The 15,746-nt window shown below is 48.3% G+C and overlaps 6 protein-coding genes across 6 annotated transcripts; 3 read left to right on the forward strand and 3 right to left on the reverse strand.

The window, feature by feature from the left end:
• Nucleotides 1–50: 50 nt before the first annotated feature.
• Nucleotides 51–3,098, reverse strand: EJ05DRAFT_477096 (para-aminobenzoate synthase). Its single transcript, XM_033744177.1, has 2 exons — nt 1,359–3,098; nt 51–1,163 (listed from the first exon to the last, which is right to left on the reverse strand). Exons 1-2 carry the CDS (start codon nt 2,828–2,830, stop codon nt 389–391), a joined length of 2,247 nt encoding a protein of 748 aa, XP_033599315.1. The 5' UTR covers nt 2,831–3,098; the 3' UTR covers nt 51–388.
• Nucleotides 3,099–3,981: 883 nt separating this feature from the next.
• Nucleotides 3,982–4,816, forward strand: EJ05DRAFT_501419 (uncharacterized protein; the record flags this gene model as incomplete). The annotated part of the gene is made up of 2 exons (XM_033747113.1): nt 3,982–4,070; nt 4,132–4,816. 2 exons carry the CDS (start codon nt 3,982–3,984, stop codon nt 4,814–4,816), a joined length of 774 nt encoding a protein of 257 aa, XP_033599316.1.
• Nucleotides 4,817–6,444: 1,628 nt separating this feature from the next.
• EJ05DRAFT_517224 (uncharacterized protein) lies at nt 6,445–7,334 on the forward strand (the record flags this gene model as incomplete). Its single annotated transcript, XM_033748671.1, has 3 exons — nt 6,445–6,454; nt 6,509–6,566; nt 6,619–7,334. 3 exons carry the CDS (start codon nt 6,445–6,447, stop codon nt 7,268–7,270), a joined length of 720 nt encoding a protein of 239 aa, XP_033599317.1. The 3' UTR covers nt 7,271–7,334.
• Nucleotides 7,335–9,579: 2,245 nt separating this feature from the next.
• On the reverse strand, nt 9,580–11,466 carry EJ05DRAFT_421435 (uncharacterized protein; the record flags this gene model as incomplete). Its single annotated transcript, XM_033741472.1, has 2 exons — nt 9,580–10,875; nt 10,942–11,466. Coding segments are annotated over 2 exons (1,821 nt in total), but the record flags the coding sequence as incomplete, so codon positions are not given.
• A 585-nt stretch (nt 11,467–12,051) lies between these two features.
• Nucleotides 12,052–12,943, reverse strand: EJ05DRAFT_477099 (uncharacterized protein). Its single transcript, XM_033744178.1, has 2 exons — nt 12,440–12,943; nt 12,052–12,389 (listed from the first exon to the last, which is right to left on the reverse strand). The coding sequence occupies exons 1-2, from the start codon at nt 12,636–12,638 to the stop codon at nt 12,370–12,372; spliced, it is 219 nt and encodes a 72-aa protein (XP_033599319.1). The 5' UTR covers nt 12,639–12,943; the 3' UTR covers nt 12,052–12,369.
• A 289-nt stretch (nt 12,944–13,232) lies between these two features.
• EJ05DRAFT_511646 (uncharacterized protein) lies at nt 13,233–15,137 on the forward strand. The gene is made up of 4 exons (XM_033748258.1): nt 13,233–13,866; nt 13,960–14,347; nt 14,399–14,516; nt 14,571–15,137. Exons 1-4 carry the CDS (start codon nt 13,696–13,698, stop codon nt 15,037–15,039), a joined length of 1,146 nt encoding a protein of 381 aa, XP_033599320.1. The 5' UTR covers nt 13,233–13,695; the 3' UTR covers nt 15,040–15,137.
• Nucleotides 15,138–15,746: the final 609 nt, after the last annotated feature.

Consider the following 15,746-nt stretch of genomic DNA (forward strand, 5'->3'; position numbering starts at 1 on the left):
GGGGAGATCTGGAATGGTTGGGTGAAGCTTTGGTGGTTTTGTTTGTCTTTTGCGTCTTTGAGAAGGTTGGCGGGGAGAAGTGTGCTGGAGATCGCGAAGGGAATGGGAGTCGGCGACCGTGACGCGGCGCTGGGAGTTTTTGCTTTTGCTATGTAGTATGACAATGAGAAGTCTGCTGCGTTGGATATATCGAACATTGATTGCTCCGTGAAAGCCGTGAATAACTGTCTACAGCCATTTTACAGTTCTATGAGTTTATACTGAGTTTAAAAAGGCGTGATGAAGCCGCCGTGGGTATATGCAAACCTGATTTCAACCCATGCCCCTTCTATAAAATGACCAGTTGATGGTCGAAGGCCAAACTCCAACACCAAATATTGCTGGAATATCAAATGTCCACCTGCTTCTCTGCCTCAAAAGCCCTCAGCGCGCTCGTGACCTTTGTTTCCATTTCCAGGAACTCGGCTTTGTCATCGCTCTGGATGGTAATGGCACCACCAGCGCCAATATCCCAGACGTCGCAAGTGTCATGTTCCTTGTCTAAGCCTTTGATCGCGGTACGTATGACGACGGAGAAGTCACCGCCTCCGCCAACGTCCATGTAGCCCAGGACACCAGAGTAGATGCCGCGAGGTCGCTTTTCAATGTCTCGTAAGATCTCGCAGCTTCGTTTCTTGGGAGCACCTGTCATAGATCCTGGGGGTAGAGATGCCTTCAGGACATCAAGACCCTTTGGTGCAGTAGACTTTCCATCTTCGCTTGTTGGTAGCTGGCCTTCAATTACTGATACGAGCTGATACACTGTCTCGTACTCCTCGACAACCATGCACTTCGGAACGCGGACGTTTGCAGCTCCAACTACGCCACTCAAGTCATGGCGGACTAGGTCCACGATCATGAGATTTTCTGCTCGCTCTTTGCTGCTGTTCAAGATCTTGTGGGCTTCGTCGCGTGTCATGTCTGGACCTTTCTTGACAGTGCCTTTGATCGGTCGTAGCTGGCAAAGGCCTTTGCGGTCCCATCGGAGAAAGCGTTCGGGGCTGCTGCTAAGGATGACGGTGTCGCCCAAACACACATATGCACCGTGAGGAGCTGGATTCTTGAGTCGGAGTCGCTGGTATAGATCCCAAACTGATAGTGCATCTAGTTTGGGTAGGCATATCCTAGTATTGTCTGTCAAACATAGCTCATATGACTCGCCTTGCGCGAGTGAAGTCTGGCAGCATTGAACCTTGCTACGGTAGTTCGTCTCCTCGGGCGTCCTGATCTGCGCGAGTCCAAGACTCAAATCAAGGGGCTTACGACGAGGTTCCAAGCGAGACTCATTATATCGAGGCTGGTGACGTGTATTGACTGACCTTTTGGATCGGATCTTGGCTCTCATCTCCCGAATCCAGCATTCGTCGTCCGGTAGAAGGCTTTGAACATACACGTCCCCTGCACGATGGTCGATGACTATGCTCCGCTCAATAAAGGCAAACTTGATATCTTGTCTCCCGTCATTATAACATGACTCGTGAGGCTTGACATCAATAGTCTCGAGGCCTGCCTCATACGAGATGTAGCCCATGAAGCCACCCCAGAATGGAACCGACTCGGGAAGTGTTCCTTTCAGTCCAGACGTAAAACAATATCTGTCGTACGAGCGTGGATCACACCTGTCCAGCGTGTCTTGAAGAATCGGCCATATTCGGCTGATGGAATCAACCTGGGCGGAAAGTAGTTCGCCTCTCCGCGAAGTGTAACATAGCTCTTTATCTGTTGAACGGTACGTGATTTCTGGTGCCTGTGTCTGACCAGACGTTGGGATTCCTATAATGCTGAAACGTCCTGTCGCATGACCTTGAGAGTCCAGCATAACGATCCTGCTGCGATCAAGGTTCAAGTTCTCGCACAGCATTACTGGAGTGATTGATGGCCACGGGACTTTCCGCCACAAAAACGTGCCTGCATTACGAACCAGGTCAAATTTCACATCTGTAATCATCCCATCGATAGAATCGCTCAGACATATATCTCGAGTTGCACGCATACCATCTACACCAGGGGGTGCAACAGCGCTCAGTCTGTCGATTTTTGCTGTCATATCAGGGTCAGCTATGGTAACCGACCGTTGCCTTGAAATTGACCACGCTTGAGCACGACTCCACCAGTTCTGTATCATGTCCATTCCTTCTTTGGACGTGCAGATGGATTCAGGATGGAATTGTACGCCCCAGAATGGCTTGTATAGATGCCTCGCAGCCATCAGTATAGGACCGTTGAGCTCATCCGATGAGTCCCATGCCAGAGGGAGCATCAGTGGACACTGAGGTGTTGAGTCCCATGTGGTAGTGCCCTCCCCAAGCACTGCATATAGCGAATGGTACTGTGTCGCATGCAGATTTCGAATGCCTTGAAAAATGTCCATGTCAATGTGCTGAATTTTGCTTACAGTTCCATGTCGAGCCCGCTGCAGTCTCTCGATCCTTGCACCATGACTGAGGCATAGACTCTGGAACCCCAAGCATACACCAAAGATGGGCAGTATGTCAGCCTCCTGTAGCTGCCACAGCTGGTTGATAAGTCCGACATCCTTTGGTTTGGCTGGATGGCCAGGCCCCGGTCCAATGACAACGGCATCGAACGCTCTCAAGATGTCAAGTAGGCATCGGGACACCTCAACATCATTGATGCGGGCAACTGAAACAACGGCATTGATCGACTGCTCAAGAAGTCCGACAATGTTGTTGGAGAAAGAATCAAAGGCGTCGATGTAGAGGATACGAGGCCGAGGCAAGCCACTGTGGCTGCCACCGAGGGGCGGAAAAGGCCCTAGGGCGATCGGCATTTCCTCATTCAGCCGGAAACGACGTTGAGCGCTTCAGTATGGTTACCAGGAAGACATGCTGCGTGTTGATGAAGGCTTGGATATTTTGCTACGCCTCCAAAGCAGGATGGGAGCGAAGATTTCTGCTGGGGAGATGGTTTTTTTGGACCTGGCACGCTAACGTTGATTCCCGGACCGGTCTCTGGCTCTCGCCGCTCGGAAAGCCAAGTCGGTATGAACAAGGATATCAATCGGTGCCCGACATCCGGATATCATCATAAACGCGTCGAATTAGCCAGACTGGGGTGTTGTGAAGTAATTGAAATGACTCTGTATTCAGATATGCAACTAGCTCGTATATTGCTACTCTGAAAGCCTATCAAGCGAGGCGTGGACAGCGGTCATGCGTATATGTCAGCCTGCCGCGGTAGCATAGAGACCGTTCCCTTTCATCATATTCACTTGCCCATGTCGAGATAATTGTTTAGTATGCTGGTTGGTTCAGAAAGTCGACATGAATACAAGCTGGAAGATAGCATAATAAGACAAGGAAGTCTAATCATATTCCATTATAGCACCATAGAGCTTTGCGGTAGCGACGCCCGATTGTAGTGGTCTACCTACAGCAACCTTACTGCGCCCTTCATTGTGGCCATTGTTCGAAACCTTTGAGTTTCTCGGGAGAGAGACATCACATACACATACGCATGTAAACACTATTCCAAGTCTATGACTAATGCTATGAACAGATAGATAAGCCAGCAACCTAGCTTCAGTGTTTCCCATCTTGCCCAATCACTGATATTGTGCTGGCACGGGTCCATGCTCACTCTGTCCCTTACTGGGATTGTTGAACAGGTTCAACACTCTTCACATCTATGAGCCTTGTAAGAGGTCTGTGCTCTCTGGGCTTGCTCTGATCTCTTGAGCTGTACCTCTACCTACCCTTGAATTCTATCTCAAGCTGTCTCCCAAACGTGCCATCGAATCCTTTCTCAAGCAATACTCTCCCTACCTACGCTTGAATTTATCTCAAACTGCACAGGAGGTTCCTACCGCTCGCCATAAATCTACTATCTACCCTAGCATCCGTCTTCCCCTTTCGAAATGAATAGCCGTGAGTCATGATATTATCTACTCTCCGCAATCACACTAACTTGTCGTATATAGCAATGGATGCAATTTCCGCCAACCAGGCCCTCGTCGACCCTAATGCTTTCCATAACCATCCTTACCCAGCATTGATGGATGTCGTCATTGAGTACGTCCGACAGCATCAAATCTATGAATAACTATACATTGATACTAATAAACATCTATAGAGATAGTCCTTCACTTATCACCTTCCTTCTATATGAGTCTAAAGATGACTCTGAAGCTAAGAGCAGCTTCGTTATGCACGAGAACCTGGCCCGGTCTTCATCGACTTTTCTGGAAATCGCTATTGAAAATACCTGGATTGACACGCAGGAGAAGACTGTGGAACTATATGGGTTCAAGACTGAACCATTTACGGTGTTCTATAACTGGGTACATACCCAACAGCTGCCGGTTTCGTTTGGACCTCAGCGTGATGTTAGTGCGCAGTTGCAGGACCTTGACCTGGTTCTGACAGCATACTCTCTCGGGGAAAAACTTCATGCAATGGATTTCAAAGACGCACTACTCGACGCTTATTGTTGGTTTTGCCGTTCGTTTGAACCATATTCGAACTATATAATTCTTGGCCCTCCAATCCAGATTGGTTGGGTCTGGAGTGAGACTCCTCCAGCCTCGAAGATCCATGAACTACTACTCGACTGCATAAATTATAATGGCGGCGAACCGAGCTTGTGTGAAGAACAAGTAGAGCTATTCTCGCAAGACTTTCTTCGGGCAGTAGCCCAAGAAACATATTCCAAGCCTGGACCCGAAGCAGTTCGACACAAACCCATCATGCACCCCGATCCATGCCATTACCATGAGCATGGGCAGGAGAACAATTGTTACAAAGCTCGTCTCTTCTAAGATTTCCCAAGGCTATGGTCTCTGGCAAAAGCTTGGAGGATCGTCAAGAGGTAGTTCAACGGTAACTTCTTGTGCATGGAACTGGTAGGCTAGAGACATCACGGCTATATGAAGTCTCGGCGTAGACACGTGGAGAGAGAGCTCGTATGGTAGTATAATGCAATGAGACGCTTAGCACAATGATGGAATTTATGCTTCGTAGAAAGTAAAAAACTTCTTCCAATGTTCTATTTAATGATCTCTAGTAGTGTATTACCAGCTCCTGTGATTACACCATACGTTAAGGTGCTGTCACCAATGTATTAGCCTACCTATTCATGCTCGGCCCATGAGTGCAAGAATCAATTTGACTGTCTATGGAACTGTCCCAATGCTACTTTAAGGTTGAGAGTAGAGTACGTTACTGTAATACACAGCTATTTTAAGTTCTCTCTACTTGGTGGTGTAGTGCTCAAGAGCAGAGTGTTACATTGCGCAAGGAGCGATAGTTGCTATACGCTGGGAGTCTCTGTGGCCATCTGCCTGTGACACTGTACTGCAGTCTAAGAATACAAGGGATTGTATTATCATGTAGGAGTCCTGAGCTTGTACAGCAGTGGCTATATGGTAAATCATTAATTCTACATTACATCGCACATAATACTAACCCGTATAGCGACCTACTTAACTCGATCTCTCCGCTAAGATATCCTACCGATTCTATGAAGATGCAGCTCACGCACTTTGGGAGGCAAGACTCGAGTCCCACATAGTTCTTCCTTCGTCAGATCCATGCAGTTACCATCTGTATATTTCAGGCAAATGCTACAAGGAGTTAGGTTGAGGATGCACACAGAGTACTCAATGGACACAAGAGTCAGCACGTTTCGGCAGTAGTAAGGACGACGGTCTGCAATGGCCATGGAGCTAAATATGGAGCAGTTATATCAAAGTATCAAAGCATATGCAGACTATGCCATTGGAGTATGTTCCTCTGGCCAGTAAGATGCATACTAGGTAATAAATCACATTTCGATCTACCATTGCATCGTCTGAATCAGCTTGTCTTTGACCATAACCAATTTTCCAATTCCAAACATCACGAAGACCCATCGAAACCCTCGGAGATACCTGTACCTTGCCCCTTACTCCTCGCATATAACCTGAACCCCTATAGCTATCATTGGAAATGACTTCTATTATCGCATACCTTGCATTACGTTATCGAGTCACACCATAGCCTCATTAACCACATATTCATGTAGCCTAGACCCTGAAAAGCCTCGGTGCCTCCTAAACGATTGTGATTGCAGTGTTCTACTTCGTAAGCGATATCACACAGATGAAGTAAAGTCCGTGGAGCACGCGGATCCAGTCAGGGATAATCGCCCGTGACAGCATCTTCCGGGTATTGAGGTTTTTGATATTGAGGCTGCGCCGGCTTGCGCGTGCCGTATGTGCATCAGGATATGGCAGGGTTGGGAAGTAAGCGAGTTGTGTTCACATGCGGAAAGTATCATTCACTTGTCTACGGGATCTTCTATAAAGCTAAGGGTATCTGCCCTTACTTTCCTTTCTCTACTTCTTCCACTACTTCTCACTCCCCTTCTTCAACTATTCTAGACCTCTAATATAACTCTCAAGCCAACATGTCTTCCAGTAAGTATCTAGCATTGATAACTTCTTTCGCAGCTTGCTAATCATATGCTACAGAAGGAGTGGTCAAGTACGATCGATACAATGATCGCGTGAAAGAACGCCCAACCCTTTCGTAAGCTCAATCTCATTCTCGTATTACTATACTTTCTGACTTATATTGGTAGCCTCGACAATAACATGATCACTATCAAGCTCTATTCTAGTCATGACGAGAAAAGTTTCCAAGAAGAACATGTTGTACATGAAACTATCTTTAGAGAGGCATCCATGGTCGTTGATAATGCCATGGCTTATGATTGGGCCAACAAACGCGAGCGTGTAGTGAAGCTCTACGACATGGAATCCTACATAGCTTTCCAAGTCTTCAAAACGTGGGTATACCGACATAAAATCATCGTGGAACGATGTTACGATACCGGTGTCTCTTCTAGCAGCGAGATCCGACTACTATTGGCCGCGCATCATTTCGGGGACAAGTACAAAGCGATACACTTCATGGATACAGTCTTCGACGCGATCACGAAGCTACACGAGGGTATCTATCGCGACCCACAGCTCGGGCTTATACCAAGCGTATGGGCACGTACGATGACGAATTCGCCACTTCGGCGATACTTCATTGACTGTATCGTCCATAGTAAGGCTTCAGCCTACAACCCCTTTGAACTGTTAAAGAAGCTTCCGGAGGAGTTCCCAACAGAGCTTGCCAAGGCGTTCATGGTCGCCAAATTTTGGCCAATGGGCCAGGGGATGCCCGGAGACCCTTGTGCGTATCATGTCCACGTGAAAGGCACATGCTACAAGTCCCTAGCCTGACTCTTGGGTCCGTACAACACTGGATATCGGTTGGAATCTACAGCGTGGGATCAGACATGGGTTTCTGCAAGGCAAGCAATAGTCAGCGTACAATTGTATTGAATCGCCAAGGCAAGCGTCCTAGGTAGGCTTACGATTGCAATAGTCAGCGTACAATTGTATTGAATTCTTAAGGATTGCCGATTGCCGTATAGTAGTATTAGAGAAAAAGTGGGGTTATGGAGGGCAAAGAATATCACATGACTAGTCACGTGCCCGATCACGTGACCACACACGTGACTATATAATTACTAGATTTAGTCACGTGAACGTCATACTAGTCAAACTCGTGCCTAATATTAGCTACCTCACTATAATCGCTAATCGGTATAATAGTCTATAATAGTCGCAAGCAATCGAGGAGGCACGCTTACGCTTGATAAGCGGCTGGGATTTCACAATTGCGCTTGCAGTACAGGGATTATTTGAAAGTCCGCTTGCGCTTGACTTGAATTGCCTTGCAGAAACCCATCTCTGCGTGGGATGGATTAGACTGTGGTAAGGGAATTCATGCAAGCGAGGGAGGTTGCTAAATGGAGGGTCTTTGAACTTGAACTGGTTGAATAGCAGAGCATGAGCCTGGCTTGTCGCAATGTGGGAGCATCTTCCCCATTGCACCACAGAGATCAAGCACATAAATTAATATTATACTACTCGATGGTACATTTGACTTATGCCGTGATGTCGCTCCTTTCAATTACTTCGTGACCGTCTCCTTAACGGAGTCCTTCGCCTTGTCTTCCATGCCTACGATGTAGACGTCTTGAAAAACATCCTCATATACCTCTACATCATTATTACACTGGAACTACCGCTATTGAGGCCACATAGACACGGCCTACCCAGCTAAACACTCTACGCCAACTCATACCGCAATACTAAAGCTATGACAAGCCCCTTCTATGTATACTACTTAGTATATTTTATAACCCTCTCCCGTAGCAGAGCCTATTCTAGATAGTGCCAACCACACTTTTTATCCCTGATACATAGCAAGCACTATCTCCTTGGAGTTAACAGCTGCGTATTACACAAGACACTTATTCCTAAGAGCTGCATTATCGCTACCCTAGCCAGCTGTCTCTTACATCCTCGTCTTTAAAAACATATATAATCCCGTACCCCACCGAAAATACAAAGCTTGAGTTCACGCGTGACAAGTAGTATAGATACGTTGAACGATGTCTTAGAAGGTTCTTAGGCTAAGAAAGCCTCATAGAGCTGCTGGAAACGTGGTTGTCAGTAGTTTAGTTGCACGAGTCGCCCACATAAAGGCGTGAGAAGAGGCCTCGCAAGAGACTTCTTCAGTAGAGAATCATCTGTATACTAACTACCAGAGGACTTTTAGGAGACCGGCTCAACAGTTAATCGTCTATATTTTTGATGCAAATGTAGTTATTAGAGACTTCATCCGGTGGAAGGACCCCTTTATCTCACTTCAAGTGTGCGTGATAGCGATTCCTCCGCGTAGGAGGACTGTCAATTCATACTCTAAATGTGCTCGTTAGGAGTTTATTCATCTAGGCAGCTTATATCTATACATTACTCTGAGGAATTTAAGAGACCTCTCCACTAGATAACTGTACAGATACTTGTTATAAACGTGCTTAATAGAGACCTTTTTAGCTAGAAGGATCCCAACATCTTACTTCAAGTATAAGTATTAGCGATTTCTCCGCTTTAGAAGAGCTTATATTTCTATACTACTTGTGTTTATTAGTAGTTTGTCCACCTATATCTCCTATGTCTACTTGTTGCCGTAACACATTCATGAGATCTCTCCAGTGTATAAACGCGTAGCCACTTACCACAAGAGCCCCTCAAGGAAGTTTGATGAGCGGAGAATCGTCTATATTTCTATAGTAAACGTACTCATCAGAGATTTCTTTAGCTGTAAAGACCCAATTGTCCTGCTCCGGGTGCGTCTATCAGCGATTTGTCCATCTGAGAAAGTCAATGTATTCTGCTGTGAGTGTACTGTAACGCGTTTTAGCCGCTTGAAGAGGCCATATCTAGTCAATTCAAGCACGCTGGTAGATGGTTATCGAATCTTGGAAGGTTGGGAGTATTGAGAACTGGTATGTGTTTAAGGCGGAATGGGTGATAAAGAAGTGGAGTTGTAAGAGTGGATGCATGATATACAGGGAGGACAGTTGTTGAATACTAGGCTTGAATACTAGGCTCTGTTTTCTATGTAGCGTCTTGTCGTATATGCCTATGTATATATGTATATATGAACACAAAATCATCTCGGATAAAGCGTTTCTAGATCAATGCTCGCAGAAATTGTACTCTTCAAACCCTTGTTCAATAGCGGCAGATTGGCTTGTCCGCTCACTCATCAGTTCTAGCCGGTGTTGTTTCGCCTCGTCCAGCTTCATCAGATTCTCCATTACGCCCTCAAAGACCATATCAGCCAGCTCGCGTGGAAGCCGATGGCTGACTTGCGAGAGCTCTAGCTGTTTCTCAGCAACCCATTCGTACTGTTGTGGCGGTACGTTGGCAGTCGATACGACGCGGTAGTTTGGATCGACGAGCCATAAGACGATGAAGCGTCGGTGGCCTGGGCGGGTCTTGTCCTCCAGCGAGAACGGCTCCACGCAATGCTGCAGGGTGTTGGGGAAGGCGAGAAGGCGGCCCTGCTTCGTGGCAATGCTTCCGAGCTCTTGAACGGCAGGTTCATCGCGTAGACTGTCTGTCCCGAAGATCTCAGCCAAGGGCTCGTGCTCATCTTGTTCGTAGTCCATTTCGCCGCCCTCGAGCAGCGCTTCTTGTCTGAAGCTGATGCGGGATTCGGTGGTGTTCTCAACATCGTAGTAGTATATCGATGTAGCGACGATATGCTCGTTGAGCATGCCCTCAATGTGCCAGCTTCCTCCGTCATAGCTAGGCTTATCGGGCGTGAGTTCGATGCTGGCAAGCTTGACAATTACTTGCAGACCTTTCTTGCGAAACTCGTCTTGGATCTTGAATTCACTGAATTCGTGATCTGAAATCCCCATGAAGCCTGCGTGCTTGCCCTTCTTCCAATCTTCGTACGTATATGAGGGCTCTGGGTGCTTGACTGTTCGTACCCGTTTCCACTTCCAGTCAGCAACGCCCCCAAGGCCAAGTTCGTCTTTCCATGTCTCGCCATCAGGGAACTCCTTTATCCATTCCCCGTGCTCGTCGTTACTATCTTCCTCCAAGGCAGGATTGTCGGGCTCTTCGAGATAGGCTTTGACCTGGTCGACAAGCCTCTGGTACTCCTCTGGCTTCATATCATCCGTGCGGTACGGAAGAGCGTCGATCCAGTCTGGTTTCTCGGTGTCGAATTCCGATCCAAAAGTCAAGATACGCAGAGGCACTCGCTGCTCCTCTTTCATCAGAACCTCGTTCCATGGCTCTATCGAGAGCGATATTAATTTCTCGATGACCTTGTATAACGGCCTGTTCTTGTTCGGATGGAGATTGTTGATGTACGATGTGATTTCCGCATCAACGCCAGCATCTCCAGTGAATCTTACTTCACATGGCAGCCATTGGAACTTCTTGGACCACAGAGGAGCCCTGCGACCGAGCTCTTCCTGCACTCGCCGTCTGTTCCAGTTATTCATGTCACTCCAGTCGATGTTGCTATCTTCCGGATTCACGGTCGGGCCTCCTTGCCTCGGTGCGACCTCGCCCCTGCCCGAGAATTGAAGGGATTTGATTAGATCAACCTGACCGGTATTCATTACGGCAGTACGACCATACACTAGTGGATAAAGCGACGGATGGACCATGTTCAGGACCTGATCATTGGAGTTAGGGTGCCAATCCTTCTGTGGTGCATCAATGAGAGACTGTGTCAGGCTGACGAACTGCTGGCGCAAGGATTCATCAACAAGTTTATCCGACTTGACGCATCTGGAACCCCCGTCGAGAGTATGTACAAACTTCTTTTCGTCGTGGAGTTTCGCTTTGTCACGTAGCTCGAGAACACACCAGTCAAAGGCCTTGTCGCTCATATGTGGCATTTGTCTCGCTTCTTGACGCCATTTGTCCACAATAGCGTCGTCAGACACCTTGCGAGTCCATTCCGGCTTGTCCGTCAAGGCGTCCATGACTTGAATCATGGAGACCTCCCGGACGGTGAGTCGATGTAGGAGTTTCCAATCATTTGCACCATGGGCAAATCGCTTACCGTCCTCTCGGACAAGCTCGTACTCAATTGGCACACCATTGAAGGCGGGAACCTGTATTGGTTTCAGTCCCGAGTTGTCGAATTGGATCTCGTTTGCATCTCCGGTCGCCATCTCAGCAGCGACGTCGGTCTCAGGATGCTCTTCAACAAACTGTATTGACTGCATACTCAAGGGGGTAGTCGGTCCGCCTTTATACTCGCGACTTGCAAAGCGAGCTGGGCTAATGATTGGGGCGAAAATGGCGGTGCTGGGGCCTAACTTAAGTATCCTGGAACTAGGTAGACGCGGTCGCGTCGACGAGATGTCTGGGAGAAGACGCAATCGAAGTGCCTGGCGCATGGAAGACGTCGAAGAGGTTTCGACGCCACCAACGGCGTGCTACACTTCCAGAGGATGTACAAATACACTTTGATGCATGAAATGCCGGGTCGTTGAGACGTTGAGAGGAAGCCAAGATACAGATCAGTTTCTGCCTCAGGCAGCAGAGCGTGAGCTCCGAGAGCGGCATAGCGTCGCCATGGCAGGTCCGATATCCCATTCATCACCACATCTACATCAGTAGCTATCACTACTTAAGAGCACAAAGACACTCATTTAAAGATGAGATGTGTGATTTACATGATCGGTACTTGAGTGCGTGGATCGGACCCATAATATCGTCCCGACGTTCCAGCTGAGCAAGCAGCCTATTAATCACTCATCTCTGCTCAATTGAGACTTTGCAGAAGAGCCACAATAGCGGACGAGTATGCGATTTGTGTCAGCGAACGATTGTTTGGTAACTATTGTGTCTAGATACCCTCTGATCACCAGAATACGAGTCTGACACGCGAGCTGCGGTCAATAGTCGAGGCTCCGGTAGTTGTAACCTTGTAGCGGACTTCAAAAGCGCCTTCAAGATGCCCGACGACGAGGTCTGCTGTGTCGAACTTTGCTCCCGTGGTCGCCTTACTGATACAGTTAGAATCCATCATCTCAAAAGTGACGATCCGTTGCGCTAGCGATCTTTCGTTCTCCGCGACTCGTACTATGTGACATAGAATCTCGACCGAGTTGCACCAGTAACACGAAATGCGTTTGACTGGGGGATCCCCAGCCTTTAAGCAATCGTACTGGCATGGAGAAGCCTTGCTCCGAGCTGACGGTAGCTGTTCAGGGTTCATGATGAGCGGCCCATGCCGCAACTCATATGAGCGTTCTTGGTCTACCACTGTAGTGGCGTAACTAGGATCTGCGTAACGTTCGTATTCCAAGTCGCACGACAGACTGAGTACACGATGATACTTGAATATCGCGAAATAGGTCGGGCATCAATACTTTGTTGGTGAAGAGCCGGACCGTGTGGAGGACACGCGGGCATTGAAACGTGGAAGGAATGCATGAAGAGCTAGATAGAACGGCTGGCGGTACTGAAGAAGTAACTACCGCATCACAACTGTGGCTCTGATGAGCCGGCTGTTATCATCGGGTTAGACTGCAGGGACAGTGACAGGGACAGGGACAGGGACAGGGACAAGGGGGTTAAGGAATGCGGCGCTGCCACGCGAGCTCCACCGTCCTGGACTATAAACGGCCGATTGTCCGTGCTGGTCGCAAGTTTCACGTACTTCTACAACGCTCATCCCAGTTGATGTAGTAATGGCGGATTTGACGGGACATGGAGTGCGCTCCGTCCTGTGGTCTCGAGCATCTCGTCTATGATTCCACGTCTATTTCTAGAGCCGCTGGCAAAGATTACGACAGTATTTCCCGTCTCCTGCTTGGATCACACACAGGAATGCATCGATCACGAGTCAGGAGTACCGTCACCTTCTTGCTTCTCGGCAGCATTCTCCATGATGCCATCACGGACACGGTGGTGCTGGCAGCGACATTCTTCAGGCCCCACAACCACCAACAGCCCAGTAAAATGCCTCTCAGTTGGACTGAACACACCCATGTGCCACGCTTCGTGTGTATCTGTTCTTTCAGGCCTCAATCCCGCGCGAACCGTGCCTATGAACGCAAGGCGGTCATGTTGGACCCCGGACATTGGCTCCGGCTAACCATGCTGCTCTTACACTCCCATCAGGACGCCAATAATTCCATGTAAGATCGGACGAGTCAGTTACATACGTCTCGGGAATGCAAGTATACATTGGGCCAGGCACCCACTCTCGATGATGATCATGCATCTCATTCGCAAATTCAAGCTATAGTGCGAATCTCGCTACTACTTCAATGCCATCAGAGTCATCTGACCGTCCCTCAGACCTCGATAGAGGCGTTGCCTTTGCTGCGATATTCATCTCGGAGTGTGTGCTAACGACCGTTGTTGTCGTGCTTCGTTTCTGGGCCAGATGGAGCATTCGAAAGATTGCCATTGATGACTGGGTGATGCTCGCAACTTGGGTAAGTTTCCTCAGCTATGGTGACACTACTTGCGGCTGTCCGCATGATGAGTACTGATATTGGGACGTTTGACGATGGATGCTGACATCACAGGTCTGTCACTTTGTCTTCACAGTCATGTCGGCTGTGCTAGGTCTACAGGGTGGTACTCGACATCTCGTCTACCTGCAACAAGACCCAGAGCATGCTATATGGCTCACAAAGCTCAACTGGGTCTCTCAACCATCCGGCATTACCGCACTAGGGCTAGGCAAAGTCGCAGTCGCACTTCTGATCCTGCGCATCCAAGGAAATGGCGTACCCTGGAGGAAATGGCTACTACACGTGGTTATCTGGCTCACTATCATATTTACGATCTTGACGGTAGCCTTCACTTTTGGCCAATGCAATGACCCGACAGCACTTTGGGATCCAGAGTCCAAGGCTACTGCCAAGTGCTGGAAGCCTGAGACTCAGAAAAACTTTTCGACCTTCTCGGCCAGTAAGTGGTATGAATGGCCGTCTACACGGCCTAATGACTAACTTGCATCAGGCTGGAACTGCGCTGTCGACATGCTGCTCGCAATTCTGCCCGTGACGCTTGTGAAGGACTTGCACATGGAGCTGAAGAAGAAGATCGGGCTCTGTCTTCTACTTGGCCTGGGCATCTTGTAGGTCATTGTATACCACAGCTTATATTGCATGAACTAACGACGCATATATAGTACTGGTGTCTGCGCTGCCATCAAGATAAACCAACTCGTAACGCTCGCTGCACGCTCCGACTTCACTTGGGCCACATACCAGCTCTTCATCTGGACCAATACCGAGGGCGCGCTCGTCATCATCTGTGGATCCATCCCCGCTCTTAAGCCTCTATACAGGCTCGTGCGAGGCGAACCTATTCACAGCTACGGCACTGGCAGTGGCAATCAAGGCTCCAGAGGGTCGTACAGCAAACATATCGCAGCAGTCGCGCCGAGATACTATCCCGCGCACACCTTCGAGGTGCGCTCGTCACCACAACGGTCCGGGGAGGAGTCAGGAGGTTCAAGGTCGGAGACATTGAGTGATGGGAATAGTGAGACGCTCATAATCAAGCCGGATGCAGACAGGGGCACGGATCAGATCAGAATCACACAGACGTTTGAGGTCGGCTGGGCGGACGACATACGGGTCAATCATGCAGTGTAGTAGATGTCTGATTTTGAGATATGCATTCATTTGTAACGCTTGTGTTCTTTCAAGCTCTCCTTTGGAAATACATACAAGCTTTTGCGTGTCAATCCGAGATTGCAGCAGGAGTCAAGTAGCGTGATGTCATAACACCCGTGTCATTGTTCTCTCAAGCTCGCGATGGACTTTAGTCGCGACCCCTTCGCCGTACCGAGGACGCTCAACAACGATCTCCACTCAGCCTCCAAGCTAGACGATTCCGATGTTGACTTTCACTACATATAGAAATGAGCGTCCTGCAGCGATACTCCGTATCGGATCTCAATGTGCACAGTGCATCATGCGTACCCACTTGTCAAATGTACCAAAGACCGAGGCTCGGGTAGATAAGTCATGGCCGCTGTTTATGACCCAGGTACACCTACATCTCTATTACCTATAAGCTATAGTATATAAAGTAACCAAGTATTATAGTTAGATTTTATTTACTACTATGAGAAGTTGAGACTAAGGTATAAATTACTTTATATGGGTGCTAAGTTAAACACTATTATTTTATTATGGGCATGGAGCTTGCATGCAAAATGCGGCCACATCTTTTCGACCCGAGCCTCGGTCTTTGGTACATTCGACAAGTGGGTTTGCATGCGGACCGACAAGGGGACTTGTGACATCAGGGGCAATCGACGTTCGAACGCATGCATAGGGACTGGCGAGACTAGGGG

This window comes from Pseudovirgaria hyperparasitica (genome assembly GCF_010093815.1).
Source record: "Pseudovirgaria hyperparasitica strain CBS 121739 unplaced genomic scaffold EJ05scaffold_10, whole genome shotgun sequence".
Classification (NCBI taxonomy): domain Eukaryota; kingdom Fungi; phylum Ascomycota; class Dothideomycetes; order Acrospermales; family Acrospermaceae; genus Pseudovirgaria; species Pseudovirgaria hyperparasitica.